The sequence below is a fragment of the Brachyistius frenatus genome, unplaced genomic scaffold (genome assembly GCF_029030835.1).
Source record: "Brachyistius frenatus isolate BFR_SWC_R1_liver_20210118 unplaced genomic scaffold, ASM2903083v1 Contig_250, whole genome shotgun sequence".
Lineage (NCBI taxonomy): Eukaryota > Metazoa > Chordata > Actinopteri > Embiotocidae > Brachyistius > Brachyistius frenatus.
Window position 1 is genome coordinate 1 of NW_027210849.1, and position 19,692 is coordinate 19,692.

The 19,692-nt window shown below is 42.4% G+C and overlaps 2 protein-coding genes across 8 annotated transcripts in view; one reads left to right on the forward strand and one right to left on the reverse strand.

Moving 5' to 3' along the window:
* Positions 1-1,669: 1,669 nt before the first annotated feature.
* On the forward strand, positions 1,670-6,465 carry dio2 (iodothyronine deiodinase 2; the record flags this gene model as incomplete). Its single annotated transcript, XM_069720752.1, has 1 exon — positions 1,670-6,465. A coding segment is annotated over one exon (591 nt), but the record flags the coding sequence as incomplete, so codon positions are not given.
* An 8,632-nt stretch (positions 6,466-15,097) lies between these two features.
* Positions 15,098-19,692, reverse strand: part of nrxn3a (neurexin 3a) — a 146,159-nt gene continuing 141,564 nt past the window's right edge. For 5 of the 7 annotated variants that reach the window (XM_069720765.1, XM_069720764.1, XM_069720763.1 and 2 more), the window contains one exon: positions 15,098-17,286. In XM_069720765.1, coding sequence (XP_069576866.1) covers positions 16,982-17,286 — 305 coding nt within the window. In that variant the 3' untranslated portion in view covers positions 15,098-16,981. Of the gene's footprint in view, positions 17,287-17,815; positions 17,906-19,692 lie in introns of those variants that run through there. The other 2 variants (XR_011311936.1, XR_011311935.1) reach the window with 1 other exon arrangement.

The following is a 19,692-nucleotide window of genomic DNA, read 5'->3' on the forward strand; positions in this document are numbered from 1 at the left end:
CCCTTGAACCCAGTAATCTCCTTCATACCGGTCCACACCTCCCTCACGTTGTTCTGCTGGAGTTTGGCCTCCAGCTTCCTCCTGTAGGAGTCCTTGCACTCCCTCATCTTCTCCTTCAGGTGGCGCTGCACTCTCCTGAGCTCCTCCCTGTCCCCAGACCTGAAGGCTGCTTTCTTCTTATTAAGAAGCACCTTCAGGTCACTGGTGATCCACGGTTTATTGTTGGGGAAGCATTTTACAGTCCGGGATGGTACGGTGGTGTGTTCACAGAATTTAATGTATTCTGTGATACAGTCCGTCATGCTGTTGATGTCCTCCCCATGTGGTCCAAACAGCACATTCCAGTCCGTGGACTCAAAGCAGTCCTGCAGGGCGTCTTTAGCCTCCTGTGTCCACCTCCTCACAGTCCTGATGGTTACAGGCTGCCTCTGCACCAGGGGAACATACCTGGGAGTCAGCAGGACCAGGTTGTGGTCTGATCTACCAGAGAGGGGGGGGGGGGCAGTAGTACTGTATGCATCCATGACATTAGCATACAGTAGGTCCAGAGTTTTATTGTTCCTTGTGGGGCAGTTCACATACTGGTGCAAAGTTGGCAGTACTTTATCCAGACTGGTTAAAGTCTCCAGTAACTAACAAAAATGCACCGGGATGCTGAGTCTGTAGTTTAGCCACAGTGGAGTGGATGGTGTCCACTGCTGCCTCTACGTCAGCTGATGGAGGAATGTAAACAACGATAACAATCGTGGACGAGAACTCCCTCAGTAAATAATAAGGACGCATCCCCACGGCTAGCAGTTCAATGTCCGGGCTACAGAAACGTTCCTTCACACACACGTGGTCGGGATTACACCACCTCTCGTTCACATAGACTGCAATCCCTCCACCTTTCTTCTTACCGCTCCGAACAACGTCTCCGTCCCCCCGAACAGTCCTGAAGCCGGGTACGGCCGCGCTGTGGTCCGGGAGATGTGAGTGCAGCCATGTCTCGGTGAAACACATGATGCTGCACTCCCGGTACTCTCTCTGGGTCTTTACCAGCACCGAGCTCGTCCGTCTTGTTGTCCAACGACCTCACGTTCCCCGTTAAGATCTCCGGTACCGCTGGTTTATATTTCCTCCTTCCCGCCTTTAGCTTAGCTCCGGCTCTGTAACCCCGCCGTCTTCTCCGAAGTTCATCGGGGATCTCAGGCCTCGCTCCGGGCAGCAGCAGTAGAGGGCTACTCAGGGCGATCAGCTGATCACGCGAGTAAACAATAACAATGCCCCCAGCCAGAAACGTGGACAAATTACGGTCCATTACGGTCCGTTAACTGAACACGAGAGAAAGGAAAAAAAACAACAACTCTGAAGAGGAGAAAGGCTTAAAAAATACTAATAATACTAATAACAAGGGGAGGGGAGCTGCCGCAACAGGCTGCCGCTAGCGCGGCGCCATCTTACCATCTTGCCATCTAACTCAGATGATACAAACTACAACACCCGTGAATGCATTCAGGAAGCCGAACATTTATCACAGACTCAAAGGCTTGAAATCCATTACAATATGCACAGATTTACAAGAATCATTAAAATAGTATTTAAACATAAAGACAAACGTCTACTTCTCCTTTTCTCTGACATGATGCATCGTATGATTCAATATTAATCCCTATTTTTCCCTCCTCAGGTGAAACTTGGCTTTGACGCACCCAACTCCAAAGTGGTCCGGGTGCCCGATGGCCGTCGGCGGAGCAGCACTATCAGCAGTGTGACGACGGTACCTCGTGGTGCCACGATCCAAACCGAGGCCGAGTGCCGCCTTCTGGATTTCGAGTCCTCAGATCGCCCTCTGGTGGTCAACTTTGGCTCAGCCACCTGACCCCCCTTCATCAGCCACCTGCCAGCTTTCCGGCAGTTAGTGGAGGACTTCAGCGATGTGGCTGATTTCCTGTTAGTGTACATAGATGAGGCTCACCCGTCCGACGGCTGGGTGGCGCCACCTATGGGCTCCTGCTCGTTCAGTTTCCGGAAACACCAGAACCTGGAGGAGAGGCTTGGAGCGGCGCGCCAACTCATTGAGCACTTTTCACTGCCGCCGCAGTGCCAACTGGTGGCCGACTGCATGGACAACAATACCAACGTGGCCTACGGTGTGTCCAACGAACGCGTATGCATCGTGCAGCAGAGAAAGATCGCCTACCTGGGCGGGAAGGGGCCGTTTTTTTACAACCTGAAGGATGTGCGCCAGTGGCTGGAACAGAGCTACGGCAGGCGGTAGGAGAAGTCCAGGACAAGTCCAGACGGCATGTGCCTTTTCTCACTTTGGAAATAAGAGATCATTTAGCTTTTTAAAAGCATAAAAAGAAAGATTGAAAGGTGCGTTGTGATGATGTCATCTGCCGTAAAGCTGTAACGAATTATCTTCCAGAACTGCAGAGCAACTTGTTTTACTTAACTTTTGGAATCAGGCCAACTTTTCTGAGATGAACGTGTGTGAAACCTGTGGTGAAGATCCACGTGAAGACGGCAGCGAGTTGATCTGAAGCTGACAGCGTTGGAGCTTCATCTGGATCTTTGCCAGTTTTTGCTGCTAAAATCATGTTTCACATGATTTCCAAATGAAATTGAAAAAAAAAAAAAAGACGAGTTACCGTTTAAAAAAAATTTTTTTTTCTAAATTAATAAGTTTAAAAATAGTTCATGTAGACTTTAGTATGCCATGTTTTTTATGCTTTGGCCACATATTTTAAGCACTATGTCGATCTGATCTACTCTTCTTCCTCTGTACAACACATACTGAGTCTTCCATCTGAGTTCACGCAGCTTTCATGTTTACAACATTGAATGAAAGCAGATTTATTGTGGCTTTTTGACACTGATCAACAGAAATACACCCTTTATTGTAAAAAATGAAAACGGATCGTACACATGCGATTAAAGTAGTAGAACTACTCCCTATCTTTGGGAGCAGCCCAACCTCCAGGGCGTGGGTGGGCTCTGCCATGTTGTTCTTAGGAGATGAAGTGACGGCTGTTTGTTGCCACTTTTGTTTGGAGATCATGAGTGAACAGGCTTTTTTCAAGTGAGCCACAAACTGGAACTGCAGCATATTAATATTGTTTTAAGATGTCCCAGTGTCGCTTCAGCTGCATGCTTGTCTGTTGATGACAAACCTTCTCTCACGTAGCAGGTATCTGCCATTAGGTCTTCCTTGTAGGCTTTCTCTGCATTTTGCAGCAGTCATTTGAATAATTTCTAAAATATAGATTGTGCAGCTGACACCAGACAAGGCATTATTCTGATGAACAAAAAGTTCAGTGTTTATGGGGTCGCAAAAGCCTTCCTCCAGCTGTCTTAATAATTTCCAACATTCTTTCTGTCAAACTGTAGCCCAGATGTTGTGAGTGCTTCAGGAGGAGCTTTGTCTTGAGGAGCAGCTCTACCTCCCTCACCAGTCCAAGCCGCTCTACAGATTTACAGCTGTGCTATAGGCGCTACGCATTTCCACTGTTTGTCATTGTGAGGGAGCCAAAGTAAGTTCAGTCCTCCCGAAGAGACCACTCACGTATTTCTTTATCCAGCGGCGTGCTGTTGTGTGCATCAACGAGCCTGACCTGTACGAATCCGTGCATCTTATTCTGTTTGCACCTCTTTGAAGATGGACCTCCATATTATTGGGATATTAAAACCATTTTGATTTGTTTGTGAATCAAAGAAGGTCAATTCAATTTTGGTATTTTTATTTCTATCGCCGTTGGCCAAGAAGTTGGCGACGTGCTGCTCTGCTCATGTTGGACTCCTGAACCTTGATGTTACTGTTCGTGTTTGAGTCTCTTCCCTTCCTCATTGTTGAAGCTGACATGGCTGGACATGTGCAGGGTGTTTTGTTGATGGATCACTGCTGCTTTTATGTATTGTTCTGGTCACCGATGACTTTGATTGTGTGCGGATGTGGTGTCACAACCCTGTTTCCGAAAAAGTTGGGATTCTGTGTAAAATGTAATTATTATTTTTTTTTTTTTAAATGATTTGCAAATCATGTAAATCCATATTTAAATGAAGATAGAGCCAAGGGGCAGTGCCGTCCTCACTGCATTAAAAACAGACACAAATCTATAGTGGAAATCACTGCATGGGCTCAGGAACACTTGTGAAAACCATCGTCTGTGAACACAGTTCATCGCTGCGTCCACAAATGATGTTAAAACTCTCCAAAGAAGAAACTAGATAGAAACATGATCCAGAAACACCGCCGCCTTCTCTGGACCGAGATCATTGAAGATGGACTGAGGTGAAGTGGAAAACTGTCCCGAGGTCTGATGAATCACAATTCATAATTTTTTTTTTAATGAAATCATGGACTCTGCATCCTCCAGGCTAAAGAGGAGAGGGACCATCCAGCATGTTATCAGCGCTCAGTTAAAAAGCCAGCATTCATGATAGTATGAGGGTGCGTTCGTGCATGGCTTGAGTAGCTTGCACATCTGTGAAGGCACCATTTCATCAGTTCCCAAACATTTACAGAGTGTTGTTTAAAGAAGAGGTGATAAAATACTTCTGTCCCAACTTCTTTATGATGTGTTGCTGGCATCAAGTTCAAATGAGCAAACATTTTTTCATAAAACAATCAAATTTCTCAGTTTCAACATTTGATATGTTGTCTTTAGTCTATTTTCAATGAAATATGGGTCAACATGATTTGCAAATCCTCCCATTTTGTTTTTATTACCTTTAACACAGCATCCCAACTCTTTTGGAAACGAGGTTGTGGCTTCAGGGCTTTGCAGTGTCAGCACGTTACGTCACCTCCAGTCCAGCAGCCTGCTCATCATTTCTGCTGAGTAAAGTACATCCACGTACAACCAGGGTCTAACAGGGAGGTCATGTGAAGAGTCTGCTTATGGAGGCGGCCGGTGTGGTGTTAGTCTGCAAGACAGAAAAAGTCAATGTAAGTTTCTTTTAAGTAACAAAAGTAAGTTTCCTAACAAGACATGTCACGCCGGTTAAAGAACTGCCGTGATGTACGTGACACGACCTGTTTAAAAGAAAACAGTGAATAATACAAATGCTCTGAACAGAATGAGGGGGGCGTGGCTGCAGTAGGAACTCACCTGGGATCAACACACCTGGCCGGGCACCACCAGGCTGCAGCACATCAGCCTGCTGGCAGAATTTACATAAATATATTCAATAATAAATAGAAGGCTTTGAATAAATGCATCATTGTAACAAAGTAAATATGACTTATTATTACCCACACTGGGTCCTATCAAAATTGGTAAACACTTTGCATTTTGAATCAATTTAGATCATTTTACTGAGCGCTATTTTTACTTTGATACTAAAAGGTCAGTTTTTAAAGCTGCATTAAATCTACTTTGATTCAGTTTTCTGAAAGGATGAAACATGAAAACTTTCTGTCCATTACTGCACACTGAGTGAAGAATCAAGACCCTCAGACATTACATCCACATTTCTCCAAGTTGTTTTACAAGCTGTGTTTGGGAAGAAACAACTTTGCTGACTGGACTATTTTCTGCCGATTTCTTTGTTTTTCTGTCTTTCTTCCATCCTGCATGTGGTCACGTTAAGACTGGAAAAACACATCTCATGAATTTCAAAGAAAAGTCCGCATTTTTAAAGTTTAAACCAAGACCACTCAGGCCATCTTCCTGACCAACTATTTTAAGTATTTTGATTTGTCTCAACTATTTTATCCACAACCTGGTTCTGCACAGTTTCTCAGTGATGTTCAACCTTAAGTAAAGTAAAGCATTTCATTAGATAACATGTATTACAAATCCTGACATCGTATTGGTGGCCTAATGTGTTCAACACCATCACCATGTCAGGACCTTACTCAAAGTTAAAGGGGTTTCAGTGGACCTGTGAGGACTTCTCCTTTTAATGTCTTAGATATACATTTTTAAAAACATTTAAAACAGTTTAACAGCAGCTCAGATTCACATCTTTGGATTTTGATTTCACATCTAAGTATTGTTAAAATGTGGTGGTCACCTGTTGAAAGTCACTAACTGTGTGCTTAAGATAGAAACAGAACATGTCACAGGATCCTTTTGAAATGACGTCATTTCATCTCCTTCAGACAGACGCTTGGTTCTGGTCACCGTGACTGCGAATGAAAACCTTTGATGAAAGAGTCGCGGACTCAGTCTCTGGTTGGATGGTGAACAGCACCTGGTCAACGTGAGCCAGATCCACTGCATCTGCTTTCACTGTCAGTCTGTTAGAACGACATGTCTCAGTAACAGAAATACACAACTCTGTTTTCAACATTATCGACTGCACTTTTGTATCACTGTTTTATTTTTATGTGAAAGGAGAGAAGTAACATAAGTGGAAAATAAAGGTGAACGTTTGCTTGTCAAATGGTTTTATATGTTGTCTCTGTGTCCAACACCACTTTGGAAATGAGGTCAACTACTTCAGTACATGAAATATCTACTGATGTACTTAATGATATTGAAATGGTCCAGTCACCCTACAAATGTTTAAACTTACACCCTCTGATAAAATAAGAATCCCTCTAATGACAAACAATTCTCCTTTTGGTCTGATTTGATCTGATATTAAATGCAAAATGGCACCAAAAGTAATTCCTCATCATCATCAGCCTCAGGTTCATCTTCACCTGCAGTTCTGCATTAAACCTGTAACCGGCTGCAGCACCGTAACAACAAGCCCAACAGCAGATTAGAAATTACAGCATTGTAATAACTTCAATAACTTTCATTCAGCACTCTGTTATTGAAATGCATACATTCTTTAGACAAAAACATTAGATTTAAGTTTTTAAGTATTATTATTATTATTATTATTATTATTATTAGTTGCATTTTGACACCAGAACATTGTTGACTTCAAATTTCAGGAATCTGCCAACCACCTTGCCATTAGGAAGATGCTCTAATATCTTTATGGGGGCTGAATGGATCTTATGTACTGGTGTTGCTTTCTAAATTATCCCCCATCAGGTTTTAGACATGTCAAGCATCACCAAGGAAACAGGATGCATTTGGCCATCACATCTGATGGTTGACTGGTATTAACAGGCACAAAGTGTATCGATAGAGACCTTCTCCTCACGATTGATCCAGCAGCAGCAGCAGCCGGGACTGTTGACACGAGACCGGATGGTTCTGACTCACGAACATCGGACCAGACCGACAGAAGAACGTGATGTGGTCTTCATCCATCTGACCTGTGACCTCCTCAATGGAAACCAAAACAACTCCTAAAAAAAAAATCCCTAACAGCATGACATCAATGAATCTTGCATTATTGACTACAATGAGTTTGTAGTTTAACTTGAGTCCAACAGATGGCGCATTGATGCATGCAACTAGACGAGTTGACGTTACGTCTCCACGGCAACGACTCTCTCTACTTTTCCATAGCTGGATGTAATCTGCAGCATCTGAAAACATGAATGAGGAGAGTGGGAGGGAGTTACTTCCAACACTTGTGTCACACATTGTTCCTCCAATAAATTGACTCGGTGATCGTTTCTTTCTGTCGTCCAAAACTCTGCTGACAGTTCGTAACTGTGACCAGCTGACTTTACTGCCAACCGATTGGCCGTTGAAAGAAACTGCTCAGTGGCGGTTGGACGAGCTGAGTTGAGATGAGACGGGTCGCTCACACTGCTGAAACTTCTCCCTGCAGCATCTTGATGGTAAATAAAACATTTAATAATTGTCTGCATTGAATCCATATTTATATCATAATGCTACGTGTTTCATCAGTGACCTCTGCAGCGGTGCATTTAGCAGCCAGATGGAGGCTCATTCAAAAGTTAATGCTACATTTAATTGGATTACATAATGCCTGTAATCGTTTCACTGACCTCAGAGTCACCACATCGAAACATACAGCTGCAGAAAAGTGGATATGTTAAAAAAGAAAGCTCTTGTTCTGACTAAGAGTCAATTAGAAAAGCATGTAAAGTCATGTCAACTATGAGTTTCATGTTTCCATTCAATGGTTCTTCACTTCCTGTATCTAAGTCAGGATGGACAGTTTAGAGCAGCCTTCAGTCTGTGTGCAAACATCTGTCAGGACTCATCCTGAGTTTACAACATCGGAACAGACGTTAGTTCAAGAAAATATTCATCGCCTATTCACCTGGAGGTTTTGTGTCGTTAAATACAGTGAACCCTCGCTATAACGCGGTTCACCTTTCACGGTCTCGCTGCTTCACGGATTTGCATCGTGCATTGTGTTCTGCATTCTGATTGGCTGAACAGTCTCTCCGCTTCTTCTCTACCTGTTTGTCAATAACGTTGCGGTTTAATATGTACACGTACGTAAAACAGCTTGCCAAATTAAAAATAATCGATGGTGGCATGTCGGTTTATAAGAATCTTTTTGCCCAGAAGAAAAAAGAGCGACAACAACTACCGATAACTATGTTCTTCTCTCGAAAAACCACACCTGCACCGCCGGCTTTAGAAGAAAGAACCGCTGCAGAGCGGAGTCAGGATGCAGCGGCTCAGTCAGAAGAGCAGTGAAATACACGAGTCACTATTTGTCCTACTGTACTTTGTATTTGTTTTCATAATCATTTTTCATTTTCTCCCGTTCTAATCCAATGACTCGGGTCGCAGTGGGGCGGTGCCGATCTCAGCAATTTGAAGCCTTCAGTTCGTATTGATGATTCAAATTATTATTTTACAGTACAGTAGTTATTTGTAAAAAAAAAAAACATTTATACAGTACTTTTATTTGTTAAACAAATGCTTGGGCCTGTAAAAAGGTTTTGTTCTTTGGTTTCAATGTATTATGGAGTATTTCATTGTATAATAATTGTAAAAAAAAAAAAAAAGGTTACTACTTCACGGATTTCACCTATCACGGTCTCTATTTGGAACGTAACCCCCGCGATAAACGAGGGTTCACTGTACATGAAGAACTAAATGTGTACTCTTCATTCTGGACACTCAGACTGTGTTCAGTCTCTGAGAACTCTGTTATATAAGCTGAGTGCGTTTGACCTCTGACTGAAAAGTCACCATCAACCACAAAACCACAAACACGCTCGGTGTGAAAATGGAAGAGGTTCCAGGAGAACATGACGCTGCTGGTCCAACCTGTGGACCAATCAGAGCTCAGATAGAGCAGCGCCGGGTGTCTCGGTGAGGTCAGAGCTGTCAGTGGAGAACAGCTGTGGCACCTAGCTCTTAAAACCTTCAGCCAACTCCATCCCGTTGTCTACGTTTGCAGGCTGTCAGAGCAGGTCGGGATCAGAAGTCAGAGCAGGTGGTTCATCCTGCTGTTCTCATCTCAAACACGAGCAGCGTTTCATCTGAGTCGGTCTGTCCGTGACGTTCCTGTGACCTTGTGTGTGCTGCTATGTTTCCACTGATGGAAACAGTTATTTCCTACGACTGGATAATTACTTCATGAATACATTTGGTTCCACTGATGAATCACAGCTCCCCATTTTTTCCCCTAAATGAAAACCTTATGTCATGTCAAGTCACATGAGAGCAGAATGTTAAGCAATAAGTAATAAAATATGCTATTCTAAATATAACTAAAGAACCTTATTGGTTTGCCAGTAAGATAATAAACAGTCGTTAAAGTCTGAATAAGAAGAAACAGGCTCAAATCTCAACAAAAATGTGTTCTTGAAATGATTGGTGACAGAAGTTCTTGAAGGGATACTACTCAATAAATGTGCTCTCACTACTGAGCTGCTTTCATGTAGCTCCAGTATTAGTAGTAGTGATGATTCATGTGACAGAATCAGGTCACATCTGTTATGTTAATCAAACCCCCCCCCCTCCCCCTTGATGAAGAAGGCCACGCCCACATAACTAAAGAAACGAGTACATGAAGGACAGAACAGGAAAGACGTTTTTTTGTTTTGTTTTGTTTTGTTTTGTTTTTTATGCCATGATAAATGATATGTTTGGAAGTGTTGGGAAAGAGTGTAGAAGGTCAAAAATAAGTTTCAGTTTTTAGTTTAGTTTTAGTTTCAGTAGAGAAATGGGCACCTGTGATGTCCAAATACAAAATGTCTGGATTCAGAAAGAAAATAACGAACATTAGATTGTATGTATGAATCTCTAGAGAGGGTAAAAGAATTACAATTTCTGAATGTGTGGTTTGATGAAAGAAATCACTTCATTACTTTAGTTTATTCAGCAAATCATTTATAAATGTAAGAAGATGTTTGTGTAAAGGTCATTGAGGAATAAGAATTGGACATGAGCAGAGAGCTCACCTCCAAAGTTTTGTCAAACTCTGGAAACGGTCAACAGAGACCCTTGAAATGCTCCAGAAAGTCTACGGCGATGAAGCGACGTGTTCTGAGTGACGTTCACGTTTCAAGAGGGGCGGAGCTTCACTGTCCGAGACCGAAGAAGGCGTCAGGTCAGGAGACACCAGGTGGGTTTTCTTTGACATTTGCGGGGTTGTGCAACCGCGGCTTCGTCCCCCAGAGTCAGACTGTCAACACAGAGTTCCACTGGGACCTTCTGAGGGGAACATTCACTGCGGACCACCTGAACTGAGGCACCGTGGCAACAGGCTTCTCCACCATGATAAAACACCTGCTCACAGCGCTTCTCTTCTTGCCAGCAACAACCAAATCATCGCTCCCCAAGTTAAAGGGTGAGTGATGAACGCGCGGTGAACATCTGAACGCAGCAACTGAAAGGAATTGTGAAAACATCAGAAGAAAGGGAAATAAAACAGCAGCAAAACGATCACCTTCAGTCAGATGATTCAACTTCAAAAGCTTCCTTTCAATGAATTCAAGCATAAAGAATATTTATGTTTCTTTTGAAATGGTGTCAAATTAGGAGCTATAAAAGTTATCAGTCACATACTGTATCAAATGGATGTAACATCAGTGACCAGCTCGGCTTTTTATGGGAACCAGCCGTGCTCTGTGTGTGGCTGAAATACCAAGATATAAAAAAAATGAACATGGACAGAGTATTGTTCAGACTGGAGATTTGGACTTTGGACTTCACATGTCAGGTCTAGTGAATGCATGACGGCCTTAAGATTCATGTAACATGGAAGACCATGAAAGTCTTCCCTGGCTGACCCTCCATTCAACCTGCTGCGCCTTTGTTCCTTTAGATTTACCAGAGAGACGGAGTAGGAATACAGCAGATACAAAAAGGCTGTTTTTAATTCTCGCCCTGCTCTGCAGCATCACCTTCCCCCCCGACTTGATTTTTGTGGCCACAAATCCAAGGAATGTACATTTCTGTTGGATGCCTGTGTGAAAAAGAAGCTTTTGTGGCAGCGATCACACGGCGGTTACAGAAAAACGTCTGTCCTCCTACTCGTGAGAAGCACACAGAGTCCGGCCGGACGCTGAGTGATGCTGGAAGTGTGACAGAAGACAACGCTGCAAAGAAAGAGACTAATTAGCTACGCAAGTTCAACCAGCGAGGCCGGAAAAAAAGAGTGTGTGTGTGTGTTTCAAGGGAAAGGGGACCAGCGGTAAACAGGATCATTACACTTTCATTTTCTCATACGGTTAAGGAGCTTTTCTTTGGCCTGTAGTGACCTAATTTCACTCAAACACACACAATGTTTGGTGCTTCTGTTTGGTTATCTGACCTTTGCTGTAGGTCTCCCACATCACACACAGCTCACTTCTACAGAGAAGCTGGTCTTAATAAGGCCTCGTTCACCATATTCATCATTTCATATATATGAGCCATATATAATGTTCAGTTTACTGACGTCACCAAAACAGGAGGGCCAAAACCACGATTTGGATTGTCTGCTTTGCTGCATCGATGCCTGAAGAAAATTGAATCCTAAATTAACTGATTTAACTGGAACATTTTACATACAATTAATGCAGAAAATCTGAGTTAAAGAGTTCACTTACTCTTTCTTGCCGTCTTCATGATGTTCTTTACTGGGTGCAAGAAAAGTGATTAACAAGAAGATCAGAACAACAAGAGCATAACATCTGAAAGGGCACCAATAATAAAAACTAGTTTGTTGAAAGAAAGAAAGAAAGAAAGAAAGAAAGAAAGAAAGAAAGAAAGAAAGAAAGAAAGAAAGAAAGAAAGAAAGAAAGAAAGAAAGAAAGAAAGAAAGAAAGAAAGAAAGAAAGAAAGAAAGAAAGAAAGAAAGAATTAAATCCTTTTTTCCTAAAGAGGCCACATTTGCAAATATAGTCAATATTTCCACACCGCAACACAAAGATGTTGTTAATGTAAGAGTGGACGGACAGACGGACTTCCTGTTTGCTATCGGAGCCTCAGATGTAGAAATATCAAACAAATCATGAGAAACGTATCTAAACTCCTTCTCTGCATATTTTTCATTCATCCGGTGGAAAACATCCAGATTTCATATCAACTGTCTTCATATCTTCAGAGATTAGTTTGTATTTATAAAAATGCACAAGGTCAGGTATGATGTCATCTCGACTGTGTTCTAATGTCCTGAATACCACAAGAGGGCGCCGTTCATATGGACTCTTCTCTGTATGAATGCATGAATTATAAATATTATCTTCCACTTGTGCCAATAAAGCCGCCTAAAATCAAGCACACTGACCCTCTAAGGAGGCTTTTTGGAGCCGACCTCTAGTGGCACTCGCTGGTATTGCAGCTTAAGATACTTCTGGATCAGAACCATTTTACAGACCTGAAGCTACGAACTCTTTTATAAACAGTCTGTGGGTCTAATGAAGTGTAGTAAATAAAACCTCCAATATCACAGAATCTGCTGCTACCTGACGCCCACCTGTTCACCTTTATGTTACTATGACGATATTGTAAACAGACTTTCTCATCACTGTATTGATTCATAGTAAAAAAGGACAACAAATGTGACAACTGGGAAAAAAAACCCTGAACTTTGAATGTAGTCGTGACTGCAGTGGAGCTGGAAATCAATCAAACTTAATGAAAACTAACCATGAGAACAAAAAAACAAGTAAACAAAACCAATCAAATGTCTTCATGAATTAATAAACAAGGCACAAAATCCCACAGCAGTCGGCGTGGAGGCTTTCTAAAACAACCTCGAACAGGATTTGAGGTGCCGGCGGTGAATCTGTGGCAGGATAAAGGTCAGAGTTCAGGCCGTGACCTGCAGCGGTGCATCACGTCTGATCACACTGACCATCACCACAACCGTCGCTCTCTGGGGTGAAAATGGAAGATCCTATTTAAAACGTGTTTTTTGTAGTTTTAGGTGTAAACAATCAACATATGTATCATATGAATTGATGCAACATGACTGTATTTTTCCATCTTCCTTGTCTGGTATGTGGTTCGTCGACAGCTGCACCTGCTCAGACTATAAAACCAGCCGCCTGTTCGACATGTGAGCTGATCGCCATCGTTTTATATTGTTTGGACTTTTGTTTCATCAGAACTTTGTTCCAAAAATCAACCAGTTACTTTTTGATTGTTTTTGCAACCTGTTCAGCAGCCAAATGTGCAGTTAGTAACATGTTCACAGAGCTTCATGTCACACAGTTTGGACTTTAAAGTAGAATTCAAAAGAGAAAATATGTGTAACTGTCCAAATACTTCTGATCAGGACTCTGTGTTTTAATATTAGAGATTAAAATGAGGGATTCCTCTTCCCTCCAGGGAACCATATTCTGTTCTGGGTTCAAAACGGTTTCCAAAAGTGCTCAAGTAACAACAGCTTCATGCACACCAATACCATCCTGGTGAGGAGGAAGAGGAGGAGGAGGGGGAGGAGGAGGAGGAGGAGGAGGAGAAGGAGGAGGGGGAGGAGGAGAAGGAGGAGGAGGAAGAGGAGAAGGGGGAGAAGGAGAAGGAGGAGGAGGAGAAGGGGGAGGGGAAGGAGGAGGAGGAAGAGGAGGAGAGGGAGGGGGAGGGGAAGGAGGAGGAGGAGGGGGAGGAGGAGAAGGAGGAGGGGAAGGGGGAGGAGGAGAAGGAGGAGGGGAAGGAGGAGAAGGAGAAGGAGGAGGAGGAAGAGGAGGAGGGGGAGGAGGAGAAGGGGAAGGAGGAGGAGGAAGAGGAGGAGGAGGAGGAAGAGGAGGAGGGGGAGGAGGAGAAGGAGGAGGAAGAGGAGGAGGGGGAGGGGAAGGAGAAGGAGGAGGGGAAGGAGGAGGAGGAAGAGGAGAAGGGGGAGAAGGAGAAGGAGGAGGAGGAGAAGGAGGAGGAGAAGGAGGAGGGGAAGGAGGAGGAGGAGGGGGAGAAGGAGGAGGGGAAGGAGGAGAAGGAGGAGGGGAAGGAGGAGAAGGAGGAGGAGGAGGAAGAGGGGAAGCAGGAGGAAGGGAAGGAGGAGGAGGAGGACTCCAGACTGTAGTTGACGAGACCTTTAACCTTTTTACATTAGTAGACGTTCACCTTTAATTCTCTGCCTCCATGTTGGTGTGGGAGTGATTTCAACATGACATGTATATGAAGAAAAGAGAACATATAAATACAAGACCGATAAGAAGGTAAATGGACGGTCCAAACTTGCTTCATCACTAATAGTGGTTTCAATGTTTCAGTACAGTTTTTATATTTGGACCAAAAGTCCACAGAAATATGCAACATAAAAAATAAGTCTCCCACAACAGATGACATTAAACACCTGGTCAGTGAGGAGGAGGAAGAAACTGTGTTCATCTGACAGGAGTTCAACACTCAGAAAACACATCAACAATAAAAGAGCTGAACAACAAACTACTGAGGAGTCCGTCGGGCCGACAGAGATGCACTTCAGTGGCTTTAATCATAACAATAAATGGATCGCCGGTTCTGATTCTGTTTTCTTCTGAGTGAGCAGAGAAACATCCCATGTTGTCAGTAGATATTCACAGAGGAACTTCTTTCAACACCTTTCAAATCTGAAGAAAACGTGAACACAGGTAGAAATAGTGACTTCCAAACTGATGTTCCAAAGACCAAATAAAAACATATTTTCTATTAGCTTTAAGCAACGAGGTCCAACGTGAAGAAAAACATCATTCAGGATCTCCCAACACTTAAATTCAAAACACACTTGTTAGGTTATTTTTGCTGATCAAAATGCACTCAAATAATTGAATTATCAAAGATTTCAGTGCCTTTAACTTCTCTTTATCAACGCGTCACAGTGACGCCGTGAGAAGCTGCTTCACTCAAAGACTGCAGAATAATTCCAGAGAAAAAAAGAAAGTTTTATTTGTTATCAAACTGATGAAAAAAAGTTTATGAAAAGTAACAATTTGAACTGAAAAATGTGAATTTCTAAGAACAAAAAGTCTGCATCGCCACATCATCAATGACAATAGCAGATAATGGGAACATGAAGGGACAGAAAAATATTTTCAAAATAAAAGTTGAACTCGCGATAAAGAGGTGACGACAATGATCCGAGGTGACCAGTCCCACGTAAAGAAAACAAGTTTTATCTCTGAACTGTGAACCGCCGTCCATATAGATTCTCTGTCTTTTATAACTTTATACTCTCTTTCAAAATAAAATGAAATAAAAAAAACAAAAACCAACATAAGACACGAGAGTAGCCCAGAACAAGAACGCCATGGTACAGAAGGAAGGGCACCTTGTATTTGTTGGACAACTGCAAGTAGTTAAATATTCATGCAACTTTAGAAACATCTCCGTTTAGATTTCTAGGCTAACAATACATTTTTTTATTCTTTATGAATATCAATATGATTCTCCACATTCTGGTTAAAGTCTTTCTCCATGTAAATTAACAGTGAATAGATTTTTGTCATGAAATCTGCTGATAAACCATTATGTTCAGTCTGTACAATAGAGGTACTAAAAATTACAACTGTCATGGTATATGTACAATTTACTACCTACAAAGAACAACAGATAGCATGTAATAAAATATGTAAACAAATTTCTTATTTTTTGACACAGTTGACTGTGACAGCAGATAGAATTCACACTTTCAACATTGGATTTATTTCCGTACACACACGTGTTAACAGTGTTGAAGTACTGCATTTGTCGTCTTCCTGACACCTCCATAGAAAAAGAGAATGATAGGCAATGAACCAACATACAGTTTTGCAAAAAGATAGAACCACCACTGGCTGTGCGTCGATAACAGACCGTTTATCTTTAGGAGACTGATCTTTTTTTTTTCTTCGATGGTTAACATTTTTCGAGGGGTTCAGAAAGAGGGGACGTCCCGATCTGATGGTGAAGAACTGTTTTTGCATCAAAGAGAACATGGTCCAAGTTTAACACCGTATAATGGACTTTTACTATACTGTATTTCACTGCAGAATCAGGATGGCATGCATCATACAATCAGCTGCTTCTTTACCGAGAGAAGCGGCAAATTCTCTCCACAAAGCGAGTCACTGTGTCCGTCAGACAATGGGAATAATTGTGGTGAATCGGACGCCAGAGCAAACAGATGCTATGAGATCTGCCCGGGACCAAATTTGCTCACTTGGTTTCATTATACACAGAAATAAGTTTTCTTTTCTTACTCTTCTTTTTGTCTTTTTTTTTTTTTTTCTTCCCTCTTTTGCTCAAAGCAAAAATAAGTAAGACACCACACTTACATTATTTATAAACCATAAAAATTTGTAATATTTTGATACAAGAGTCCTTTTCACTTTTACAATGATTGTGTGCCTGACCCCCTCGCTTCTCGTTAAGCACTACATGTTGCTTACATGCTGAAAATGTAGAAGATTATGAGCCTTTTGTAATTAACAATTTCACAAAAATTGTTTAATGCCAAGGATCACATAGCTCTAAAAGTCACTTAGGAGAATGATGCTGTGAAGTATTTTCTATACTGATAACGTCTCTGACCAGATAGAAGAGTAAGGTCTCTAAAGTTGCTATTTAACCTTGTCATTAAGCGTCTGCTTAATAGTAAGTGTGCTTTATGTTACAGTACATATCATCAGTTCAACTACTCAGCACAGTATAGGATTATTCAAGTTCCATGTTATACCATCATTTGTCATAGCTCCTCACGAGGAAACCGAAAAGTAAATGTTCTCTTTCTTTCTCTCGTCGCCATCTCGTGTTCAGGAAAGTCTCAGTCACACGTAGTACTCCTTGTCCTTGTTTTTCTGTCTCTTGTTGCTGCCTTTCGAGCTCTGCTGTTTGTCCTTCATGACAGCGCCGTTGCTCTGCACGGCCGAGTTGGTTATGTAGTTCCTGCTCTCGTCCACCTGGTAGGAGCCTTCATCTCTGTTCCTGTACTTATACATGGCATACAGAAGGATGAGGATGCACAGGGCAGCGGCCGCCACTATTCCGATGACCATCCCGGTGGTGCTGCTAGATTCACGGACCACTTCCGAGGTCCCCGGGACCCGCCTGACGCCTGGCTCTGTGGGGAGTGCTGTGGGTATATTACGGAACATTGGGGAGGTTATTAATGGGCCCCTCGGCTCGGTGCTGTCTACCTCAAAGGATGTGGGCAATGGAAGCAACACTAGGTCGGGCTGGGGTTCTAGCTCGCGGTTACTCATTTTGCCGGAGCACTGTGGAGGGCTGCGGTGGAGGCAGAGGTGGTGGTGGTGCGGCTCTGGTCGGCGGCTAGCGGTACGGCGGTAGTGGTAGTCCTACCGCGTCTGCAGACGGAAGGTTTGTTAGGGCTAAAAGTCTCGGGAGCGTTTGCTTTGGAGTCACCTTGAAGGCCTGACGAGGACAAGGTCTTATCTGTGACCCAGGAGAAGGCCGCGTAAAAATCTTCATCACCAGTAGGGGGCCGGTTAGACTTGAACGCTTTCCCAGAGCCATACCCGATATCACCAAGCCATCATCATCACAATCATCGCTGCCTCGGTCCGACAAGCAAGGTACCCCCGCCTCAGTGGCCGTGGACAGGGACTCTTTGGTGGTCTCAATAATGGTGAGGAGTGGGTGGTGGGTTGAGGGAGTGGGAATGAAGGGTGCACGAGGAGCTACGGAGGGGTGCGCTAATGGATCCTCAAGTACTCTGATGACTAACTCAGCTCCTGGTTGGAGACACACAGGCGGTCAGATTAGAGGCCGACATTTCTACAGCGGGACACGAACACGAGCAGGCAGCAAGCAAACCCAAACCGACGGGCTGGAACTCGGCCCATAAAGCAAAGAAAACACAACGCAAAGCAAACATTTCAAAAGGTTTAAGACGGTCGAGCAGGAGCCACAAAGAAACTTCAATACTTATCAAATGTTTCCAATATTCTTTCAGAAAATGTCAAAGTAAGTTTGATATTCAAACATAAAGCAGAGATTTGTATTTACTTGAATGTCAAAGAATACGTAAAAAAAAAAAAAAAAAAAACTTTATTTTATAGGACTTTAATTGAGACATTGCGTAATCAGTGCCGTTATCCAAACTAAAGACGGCCATCTTTATAGAAATGACCGCCAGCATGTCGCTGCTCAGCGGCTCTCCGATCGTCTTAAACCTTTTTATTTTGTTACGGCAGCGGAGAAAATTGTAGTTATATTTCCACAAACTTTTCTCAGATGCAGAGCTGAACCGCATTGGAATAATTCAACACCTAAATAATTCTACGTTTAGTCAAAAGTCCTCACAAATAGACTCAGACCGTCTGTGGAATCAGAAAAAATGATATTAATTGGCTCGTAAATACAAACTTTTCATTTCTAATTTCCAGTTTGGACGAGTCCGACTGGAAGTTGTGTTGAAGCCTGAATGAGTCTTCAGAACCAGAAAGGTGACGACTGACTGGACATCAGAGACGTTTCCTTACAGAACATTAGTTTCATCCCACCTCTGATGACATCATCAGCCTCCTCTCCTCCGTTAGACGCTTGGTCACTGTACTGTTTCTACGTTCTTCATGACCTTTACCCTTTTCATTAATTATATGTGACGATGATTCATTCATAAAAGCAGCTCTGAGACCAAGAAAAATATGTTTAACTACAATTTGACATGTTTAACTGTCAGGTTGTCAACGGCAGAGTGAAGTCAGCTGAATGTTCTCCCTCCGTTAAACCCAGCCGGCTTCCTGCTCTTTAATCCACTGATGGATGGACGGCTTTAGTGACAACGATCTCTCAACTCTCCAAACAAATCAATTCAATTGCACTCTACATAGATTTATTTCGTACAGTTTACCCATTTTCTTTTCTTGAATGCAGGTTAGTAGAAAAAGATCAAAAAACAAGAATTCTCTGCAACCGATATCTGAACTCAAAACTTTAGGATTCGTCTCGATGGAAAGTGTGTTAAACTATTAATTACAAGGTTTACTAGAGATTTCACTTTTGATTTACATTAATTAATAGAAAATGTTGTTCCAGTCAAGACTAAATACGGCTACAGATTAAAAAAAGCTTCTCAGCTACTTGGAGCTTCGTAAAGTTACTTGGTACTGAAGGTGGTTCTAAAACTCATTATTCAGTCCCTCCAGGAGCTTTTTGGTTTTGTCTGCAATGAAAAATGTTTGATTTTCAGCAGATTAACAATAAATAAATAAATTGTGATGTCATTTTTACGTGTTTTTCTCTTTAAATTGTAGGGATCAGAAAACAACTTTTTGTATTAATTTATTGAATTTAGAGAACCGTGGAGATTAAAGTTCCTAAAAGCTCCTAAAAGCTCCTAAAAGCTCCCAAAAAGGTCCTCAAAGTTGCGTATGTTTCAAGAACAGACCGTCTGTGACTGGAATATAGAAACAACGACTACATCAGCTGTCAAAATAAGAGCTTTAGATGCCGTTTAATTCATATTTATTTAATTAATTGACTATCAATTGCTCCGACAAATACTGCAGTGTTTGCG